The sequence below is a fragment of the Phycodurus eques genome, chromosome 17, assembly GCF_024500275.1.
Source record: "Phycodurus eques isolate BA_2022a chromosome 17, UOR_Pequ_1.1, whole genome shotgun sequence".
Lineage (NCBI taxonomy): Eukaryota > Metazoa > Chordata > Actinopteri > Syngnathiformes > Syngnathidae > Phycodurus > Phycodurus eques.
This window is the reverse complement of record NC_084541.1, coordinates 20,031,924-20,041,908: the sequence shown is the minus strand read 5'-3', so window position 1 is coordinate 20,041,908 and position 9,985 is coordinate 20,031,924. Positions and strand designations below refer to the sequence as shown.

The following is a 9,985-nucleotide window of genomic DNA, read 5'->3' as shown; positions in this document are numbered from 1 at the left end:
AAAGGCTATAAATGGCATACTACACCACCAGTGCATCATGATTTCATGAACATATATTGCAATATAATTTGCACAATAATATCAGTCTTTATTGGGGTTGAGGCCTTTTTGTTAATTGAGACACAACCGAGGCCTGCATTTTAGGAAATGCGTTAGATTAGTTTTTATTCTCATCTCCATCCATTTCTTTCTTCCCATCAAAGCAGTCTCATATCCAACCAATCCTTATTCTGCTTGTGATCGCTGGCGGGAATATCTGCATGGTATTGTTATATGTTCATTGAATTTCCCTAGGTCCATGTAGGCACCCTGTACACAGTGATCCTAACTCATGGTCAATTCCACTGGACCGTAAAGAGGAAGTACAAGCACTTCCAGGAGTTGCATCGAGACCTTTACAACCACCGGATGATGATTCACCTTCTGCCTTTGGGAAGGTCAGCGTAACCGATCGCGCAAATCAACCTTGACCTTGAAATGTCAGACGTTTTGGTTTTGAGTATTCAAACGTCTCTTCTAGATTTGCCAAGGAGAGGCAGCAGCTGAGGGCCATGTCTGAGGAAATGCCCAGCCTACGGGGGACTCAACGGACCAGAATGACCTCCAGCAAAATGGTATCAGAAGAAACAGACATATTCTACACGCAGTAGAGCACAAAGCGCTCTCAGTATGTCCTTAGTAGCAGAGACAGTGGAGTGTTATGGATACGTATTTTGACATGCATTGTGTTTGTAGATTTGTTCTGTTATTGAATCGCTGCTAAATCTCTTACGAAACGACCCAATGTACTTTCCGTGTATTACAAGGTGATACGGTCGAGGTCTGTGCTCTCTGATTGCACTTGCTCACAGGAATTTTCTACTTCTCTGGTGCAGAAATACCTTGAAGAGTACCTGAATGATCTGCTTGAGAACAGGTTCTGTAGGAATGACCACAGCATGGTAAAAGCCACAAAACAAAGACATGCGGTGTTGTCATGTGATGTTGACTAATTCAGTGGTGTGTTTTGTTCTTTGTTTTTCCCCTCAAGCTGGAGTTCCTCTCCGTTGGTGCCCTCTCCTTTGTCACGGATCTTGGGCCCAAAGGCTTGTAAGCAGTGTCCTGGGACTATTTGTGTGTTCGTAATGGACACGGAAAGCGGGGAAATGGCTAATTTGATTTTACTGAGTCACTTTGCTGCGCGTGTGCACTCACTACAGGGAAGGGCCCATCTTCAAGAGGTCGGGGGGTCACCGCATTCAAGGTTTGAATTGCATCGGCCATCATCAGTTCTGCTTCCGCTGGTCACGCCGCTGGCTGGTGGTGAAAGATTCCTTCTTGATGTACATGAACCGAGACAACGGACGCATCAACTTTGTTTTGCTGTTTGACCCCGAGTTCACTGTGAAAGTGGGCCGTGCTTACACAGACACTAAATATGGAGTATGCATCGAGAACTTCACTCGGTAAATCTGCTCTGTTGGCACGAATAGAATGCACATCCCCTTGCATGTTTTGTCATGTTGTGAGACGTGTGTGTCCCGCGTGCTGGTTTCAGGAATCTGGTCATCAAATGCTGTAGCTACCGACAAGCGCACTGGTGGAGTCACGAAATCAACCGGCTAGCTGCAACCTGCCATTTTCTCAAAGTGCAACGCTTCGAGGGATTTGCTCCGCCACGGGACAACACACTAACAAAATGGTAGCTTGTGCAATTTGTCTGGAGTGTCTTGTCATAATGTGAATATCATTTGTGGGGAATTGTCCTTGTTGAAGGTATGTAAACGGGAGCGGCTACTTTACCGACCTTGCTGACGCTGCTTGAGCAAGCAAAAGAGGAAATCTTTATCACAGACTGGTGGTAAGTTCTTGGATTTTTGGGTGACTTTCTGAGGTATTCATACCTTAAAAATGTAATATTTGTAATAATATCAGGCTCAGCCCTGAAGTGTTCCTGAAGAGACCAGCTACTGATAACGTCTGGCGCTTGGATGAAGTACTCAAACGCAAAGCTGTGGGTGTCATTCAATATTATTTATTTAGTACTATGTCTTTCTTATCAAGTCTTCAATAATGTTTTTTTCATTTTTGTAAAAACAAACGTCCACATAAATGCTGTAGCAGTGAAACATGACAAATCATTTCAACTTAACTCCATACACAAACTCCATCATCCGTAGACTGCTGACAGCCGCTGATATTTGCATGGTCTCTCGTCTTCAGCTCATTTCTGTCTGGCTTTTTAATTTTGCTACAACATTTTGGAGCATTTACGGTTTTTCTGAGGAAACTGCAAAGTTAAGATGGATGTTGAAAGTTTTCTTTTTCCCTGCAGGATCAAGGAGTGAAAGTGTGTGTTTTGCTTTACAAAGAGGTGGAGCTCGCACTTGGCATCAATAGTGAGCACAGTAAGAGGACTCTCATGGATATGCACCCAAACATCAAGGTGTGTTACCTCTGGACCCAAAGCTATACATTGGGAAATGAATGCTAGTTTTAAATCTACTGTTCACGTTATGCCCTTCAACAGGTAATGAGACATCCTGACCATGTGTCGTCGGTGGTGTTCCTTTGGGCTCACCACGAAAAGATGGTGGCCATTGACCAAACCGTAGCCTTTGTCGGGGGAATTGACCTGGCATTTGGGAGGTGGGATGACAGCCAGTACCGGCTAACTGACCTCGACTCCACAGACACTGCTGCAAAGGTGACCGAGACCGAGCCACAAGGAGATCCAGATGTAAGAATGTATCAAACTATCTTTTTGGTGGGGTTTGAGCCTGTTGCTCACAAGGCTTGCATCACGTTGCAGTTCCCGCTCACACTAACTGACCATGTGCACCGGGGAAACGGTTCGGCTGGTCCAAAACCGTCTGAGGATCAAACTCAGGAGGTTGTGGACTTGACAGGCAACACCAAATTGTGGCTCGGCAAAGACTACAGCAACTTCATTTGGAAAGACTGGGTCCAGCTGGACAGACCATTTGAAGGTATGTCTCTAAACTGAATGTTCCCACGGCCCTCTGGAGCTAAAAGATTGCTCTTTCTGTATTTTCAGATAACATTGACCGTACGAGAGTTCCTCGCATGCCGTGGCGTGATCTGTCGGCAGCTCTTCACGGCAGAGCAGCCAGGGATGTGGCTCGTCACTTCATCCAGCGCTGGAACTTCACGAAGGTCAAATTCAGGAAAAGTTGCTTAGGGAGAAAGCATAAGTATAAGTACAGGATGTACAATTGGAAGGAGATAAGTCAGTCTGCAATGAAAATGGGGTTTTGGCATTTTCCCACCAAGGTGGAACCAAAACATCTTGGTAAACTGAAGACCTTCGATTTAGTTGACCGAGCTAAGGGGAAGAGAAAAAAAAAGAAAAGAAAAAAAAAACAACCCCGATTCTGTTGGAAAAGGTGTGTCTTGTCCATAAAATATGTTAAAATGCCCATTGTTTTCAATAAAAAAAAAAAAATTCATGGAACATTTAAATAAAGCTCTTGGAAGGTTCCCTTAGTTTAGGCGTAAATAAGGCCGATGTCGTTACTTATTTAGGATAATTGAGATGAAAAATGTTTTACTACCACAAGACTGTGACTGCGAGTCACGATGTTAACAATAAAACAGGGTACAATGTTTACATGGTAGTTACACATATTACACATGACACACATAACCTTTAGCTGTTGATTTTAAGAGGGTGGTCAAAAATGATCTGACTGATCTTATTTGCTTTGTCTTTTTTGTAGATCTTCAAAAACAAGTACAAGGACGATTTCTACCCCTACCTTCTCCCCAAATCTCTTTGTTCTGCCGACACACTTTCTTTCACCGTACCTGGGTCCAAGGAGGCCAAAGTGCAGGTATCGTATTTGCTAACATATTTGAACCTTAGATGAAGTCGTCGTGGATTGGCAAGAAGAGATTAGCAAGTCATATCATATAAGTCATCATTTTATATGATGCTGTCTGTCATTTTAAAGCATCTCTGCAGCATAGCAGTGCAAAAGCTAGTGGAGAGCTGTTTCTTTGTTGAAGGGGTTCTCTTTCCGTCCCTTTCTTACATGCACTTTTCCATCACTGCTGGGTTCAGTTGTTTTTTGCATTGTAGTTCTTAAGCCCTCACAAATCCATACTTTATCCTATGCATACACATTCTCTTCGGCCCATGTGGTGATGGTTGTTCCCACACTTTGTTAGCGCTCTTGCACAAACCAGGGGTTTCAAATCTACAGTGCCGTGTGTGGCAGCTTCACTGGGGAACAGTGTTCAGCCTTTGATGAAACTCAACAGATGTGGAAAGAAAAGCAGTCCGATAAATAAGTCAATCTGTGACGTTTGCAACAGCATTCGCTGCACAAGCGCTGCTAGATCATGGGTGGTAGCCGTTTCAATAACACTTCCAAAAACATTGCCATTACAAGATCCAAATTAGGCAGGTAGCAATAAAAGAAGAGGCTGATGAGGACGTGTCAGTTCCTTGTTTGCCTGTAACTTGAACCCCATTATGCAGCGGCGTTCCTACAAGTATCGGTCACAGGTTTCGGGTCTTATTTCGCTTGTTCTCAGGATTCTATAACAGTGAGCGAGAGTTTCAATATATTTGCCTGCTTAGACTAAATAAACACTTTGCATCTGATTAAGGTTTGGAAGAAATGAATGTATCAATCATTCTAAAAGCACATTCAACTTCCATCTCTGTATAACAGAGAGCACCTTAATGTTATAAAGATCTGGAAGAACATATGTGCATTCCGGTAATTGGCAACATGTTTGGATCTCTAAATTGAAATATTCCCAAATATATGATAATGATTGCACATCATTTTCCTAGGTGTTACGTTCTGCAGATCGTTGGTCCGCTGGTACTTGTGAGAACTCAATCCTCAATGCCTACATCCATACCATTGAGAGCAGCCAGCACTACATTTACATCGAGGTAACCAAGGAATGCTTTGTAGATCAGTGACTGAACACAATTGGAATGTGTGCCTGATGTCTTAAATGATTTGTTAACTTGTAGTCCCGTTTCAGATATATGTACTTTACTAAAAAAGTGGTACAGCAGCATTTTAAACCATTGGTTAATTAACCAGTAAGATGGCCCTTAGGAAGTTCAAGGGTTTTGCGCTGGCAACATTATTGTTACTACTCCTCAATTTCATATTAGCGACAGACTGTGCGAGTCTAATCTTAAAGTGTCCTGCGTATGAACGCAAGCCCACCTGCCAGCAAGCTACCCGCTTCACCCTTCGCCTCACACTGAGCCACCGTCTGCTTTTCTCTGCCGTTAGAACCAGTTCTTCATCAGCTGTGCTGATGGCAAGACAGTCCACAATGGGATCGGCGATGCCATTGTGAACCGAATCCTGCGTGCGTACAGGTCTGGCCACTGTTCTAATACCCGTTATTTTGTATGTAAAACGAAGCATATTCGTAGATGAAAGCATGTTAAATAATGCATTATCAAAACTTGATGACATAACTGAAGCATGCAAAACTAATAAGAAATTAGCGCAAAATTGTGGCGCCATGCAATGTTACTCTAGGAAACGATAATAGCAGAAACGATTTGTTGCTTCTCTAACAGAGAGCAGAAGAAGTATAAAGTGTTTGTGGTGATCCCACTTTTGCCTGGATTTGAGGGAGACATCAGTACCGGAGGTGGAAACGCGATCCAAGCCATTCTTCACTTCACTTACAGGTGAGAGCTTTTTCATTTGTTATCGTTCATATCATATTCTCCACTCGGCCTGCTCCTCTTAACAAAATTCCGATTCGCTTCAAAGAGGTTTTCAATGCTACATGGTTGATAGCTCTTGAAGTTTGTCATCAAAGACAATCACAAACTCTGAGACATCAAATGTCCAGTCTTTAGTGAACATGCCTACATTTAGTAGTACTAAAGTAGTAGATTCCTATTGAGTAGGATTTCCATAGTATGCCTGTACCGCTGTCTTCGTCCTGTAAAGCTGAACCATGCGTGCAAGGAGACAGAAATGTTCATTTAAATTGAACAAATTCTTGATGTCATAGGACTATATGCCGGGGAGAACAGTCCATCCTGTCAAGACTCAGTGAATGTGAGTGTTGTTGTCTTCTGATGTTCCAATTTCTTAATCCACCTCATATCATTAAACTGCACCTGTCCCCGTAACCTCTCTCTCTCTTTCTTTCTCTTTCTGTTGCCGCTTTAAATGAAGGCACTGATCTTAGGTATCTGCCCCATCTCCATTTTCTTTCTTCACCTGCTTGACAGTCATTGTAAATCCAGTATGTATTCAAGTGTGAATCCGTGCGAACGCTCTATCGAGTAGTCAATGTGATTCTGTTGTGCGTCCCAGTGGAGGACAGGTGGACCGAGTACATCACAGTCTGTGGCCTGAGAACACAGGCGGAACTCTCCCAGTCGCTTGTCACTGAGCTCGTCTATGTTCACAGCAAGACCCTCATCGCAGATGACCGCTGCTACATAATCGGTGAGCCACCGTCTGCAAGTTCAAACTCAGAGCATCATTTTGACCTTGGCTCATCACTGCACATTTACCAGACTTTTAAAGTACATGTCAATACCTTAGATGGATCTATAAAAAAAATTGCACAATTGTGTGTGTGAATGCATCACTCAGCCAAAAATGACAAAGAAATGAATAATAATAATATGACATTGGGCAATACATGCAGGATGTCATTGCATTCCTCCCCCAGTAACCATGCTAGTTTCATTTTTTTTTTTTTTTTTTTTTAAATTCCTTTGTTTATCTCTCTCCTTCAGCCCCCACAATCCCTTTACCAGATTTTAAACTGCACATTGCAAATCAATGCATAGATGCATTGGACATCAAACAGTAGGAGAAAACAAGGACAGCATATGGTTATTGTTGTTGATGATTCCTATTATTATATTCTCATATTATTGCTGATTAGGATTGATCAGTAAATGCTTGTACCCTCCACCTTGATCCCAGGATCAGCCAACATCAATGACCGCAGCATGCTTGGGGAGTCGAGACAGTGAGCTGGCAGTGTTTGTGGAAGATGAAGAGAGGATCCCATCCATCATGGGAGGGGAGGACTACGAAGCAGGACCACTGACGCTTGCTCTGCGCAAGGAGTGCTTTAGGTCAGGACACACTATGACGCTAAGAAAACCTCCTGCCTGTCATCACTTACATGGCTTTAGGGTTTTCTCTTGCACCCAATGACAATTTACAGTTAAGCAGTTCTCATTTATATATAGTACACTCATTGACATAATTTACACTTCAGTCCGAACTTGTATTCCTCCTCCGTCCAGTGTTCTCGTTGGTGCTGCTTCAGACCCCAGCATCAATATTGATGATCCAATCAGCGATGACTTGTTCTTCTTGCTGTGGAATTCTGCCGCCAAGCTCAATGCCACTATTTACAACAAGGTATTAATGAAACCACATACCATAATTGGTGTACTTCTCAACCGGGACAGGACAAAATATCAATATTGTGATATAGCCTATCATGAAGTTACAGGATCACTACACCAGCATCAAATATTCATGGGTTTTGTCAGATTTTTGCTTAACTTTGCAGCAGTGTATATATACTGACCATTGATGAGCACACAATTGCTGTATCTTGATACTATTAGAATTGGTGGAAAAAATATTGTGTATCAAGAGTTATTCTGTGAGTCCTGTCCAACTTTCTTTTCTGTGTTGTACAATAATAATGTATTATTGAATTGCGTTTGTCACTTCTCACGCAATCTGTGCCGCTGGGGTGCAGGTCTTCTGCTGCCTCCCGTCTGATTGCGTCCACAATATGCAAGAGCTGAAGGAGTACACCAGCAAGGAGCGCCTCTGTGACACAGACCCCGAAAAGGCCCGGGAAGAGCTCAAGGCGGTCCAAGGACTGCTGGTCCACTTCCCTTTGAAGTTCTTGTGTGAAGAGAACCTGCTGCCTTCGCTGGGCACCAGGGAGGGCATGGCCCCTGTTGGGCTGTGGACGTAGCTCCGGCGCAGCCCGTTCCGACTACGACCTCACGGCTTAGGGCTCCATTACAGCTAACATTCTGTTCACTTAACTGACGGTAAATGTCGGCGGCCTCTGCAATTCCAGTGGTAAGGAGAATCCAACTTTGTAACCTTGTTCACATTGACCGCTGAAATGTAGACTTTATGACTGACACTGAGACTATTTGAATGATATTAACGGGCCAGTTTCTTTAGCATCTGCTTTTACTATGTCCGCAATTCCTCTCATGTGATTTGGTTACACAATGTACTGTACATTGATTGGAGCACTATGTTTAGGGTCTTTCCTCTTCCTTTCTCTGTCTCCCTCCCTCTGAGGCTTCACCCCTTACGGCAGTGCCAGCAAATCTGTCAGAAAATGTGTGGTTGTTATGGTGATGGATACACACACACACACACACACACACACAAAAAAAAGAAATGCTGGAAAATAGACTGGGTGAGACAAGTGGGAATAACATGTCCATTCATGCAAGTGCAAGTTATTTTTAAATGTTTTTATTACGCTGTTTGCAGATTTCACTTTTACTTGTTTTAAGATGCTTATGTCCACCAACTAAATTGTTGAATTCATCTTGTCCATTCCACCAAACATCCCTTTCACTTTGACTACATAATGAAGCGTTGATGTTTGAATTATTGAACCACTAGATTCCCATTTGGACTCCACAATTCTGTGCCCAGCTGCCTTCCATGTCAACAGCGTGATCACTTCATGTAGGAAGACGTGCTCGTGTGTCCAGTATGTGCGTTACGTTCATCATAACACTGTAAAGTAGTGAGTCGCATTTGTAGAATTTCTACGGTCATGTCAAAACTGTTGCGATAGACATTTAGTATGTCACGGTTACAATGACGCTGTTCCAAATAGACTGTCGCTAACGTATGTATTTAATTTTCGATTTCTGTGATGAAGCCATATGGCAGCAGCAGTGATATATAAAAACACAATTATAGTCAGTTAAAACTTGGTGTTGCCATTTTACTTGGAGACTATTGTTGACCAATCTAGAACATTATTGCACGTGAACAAATGCAGTATTGGTCAAAGAGAAATGGCACTCGCTGATTTGGAACACTGTAATATTTCCATCGAGGGTGCACGATGCAATGATGACTTCTTATTGCAGACAAATTGTGCTTGTGATGGAAATTACTTTTCAAATGGACAGTACAGTTGTCCTACTGGGATTTTAGGTCGCCAATATCATATTTGTCTCATCTTCTCCAATGTGTAAAAATAGTTGATCCTGCTTTCAAATATATACACAATATAATTTTCACCTTTTGTACTATTACTATTGATAATGTCGACCCAGATCGTTCTGCATTTTCAAGCGTCGTCCTTGGCTAAGAAGGCCAAGAATGTTCTCATTTGACTCTGCAACAAGCTGGCAATGTGTAGTTTTATTACGTCCAATACGAAATTGATGTGCACAAACCTTTAGCAAAGCCAGCAATATTGAACAGACTGCATATCAAGTGCCTGAATCATGACCAGCATAAACACAAGTCAAAACCCACCAGTGTCGTTCTGTGTGAAGGACCGCACGGGTTTTTCGGGGCTACAATGTCTATCTACATCTTCCTCGTACTGTACATGGCTGTGATGTAATGACAAATGACCTTTTAAAATGTTTGCATTGCACGAATTACATTGTCACGCCCAGATTTCACAAATGTATCACTAATGCTTTTCTTATATAAACTTTACGTATGTTCATTTGTACGCTTCGGTCATTCCTTCCCAATGAATTGTGTCACTAATGCTCAGGGTTTGTGATGTCTATTAAAACAATTAATAAACCTGCATTAAAATGGTCTCAAAATGTGTGGGGGGAAAAGTTAACTCTTTCAAAAAGCACCAGAAACTTCCAGAAATGTGTCGTGTGTGTTTTTTTTTTTAAAAAAATTTATTTTGTGTGTTTTTTTTTTTTTGTAAGCAGCACAATTGTTCCCTTGAACTCTCCTTGCATTAGTTACAATAATTATTATTTCGAGGA

The 9,985-nt window shown here is 42.3% G+C and overlaps 1 protein-coding gene across 1 annotated transcript; it reads left to right on the top strand.

The window, feature by feature from the left end:
* Positions 1 to 322: 322 nt before the first annotated feature.
* Positions 323 to 9,799, top strand: pld2 (phospholipase D2). Its single transcript, XM_061703263.1, is given in 23 exon segments — positions 323 to 437; positions 521 to 614; positions 876 to 941; positions 1,031 to 1,089; positions 1,200 to 1,445; positions 1,538 to 1,681; positions 1,756 to 1,798; positions 1,800 to 1,840; positions 1,915 to 1,993; positions 2,315 to 2,425; positions 2,510 to 2,719; positions 2,792 to 2,969; positions 3,038 to 3,156; positions 3,720 to 3,833; positions 4,805 to 4,909; positions 5,265 to 5,353; positions 5,561 to 5,674; positions 6,007 to 6,053; positions 6,315 to 6,449; positions 6,939 to 6,976; positions 6,978 to 7,093; positions 7,268 to 7,385; positions 7,735 to 9,799. Coding segments are annotated over 23 exon segments (2,520 nt in total). The 5' UTR covers positions 323 to 408; the 3' UTR covers positions 7,960 to 9,799.
* The last annotated feature ends 186 nt before the right edge of the window (positions 9,800 to 9,985 follow it).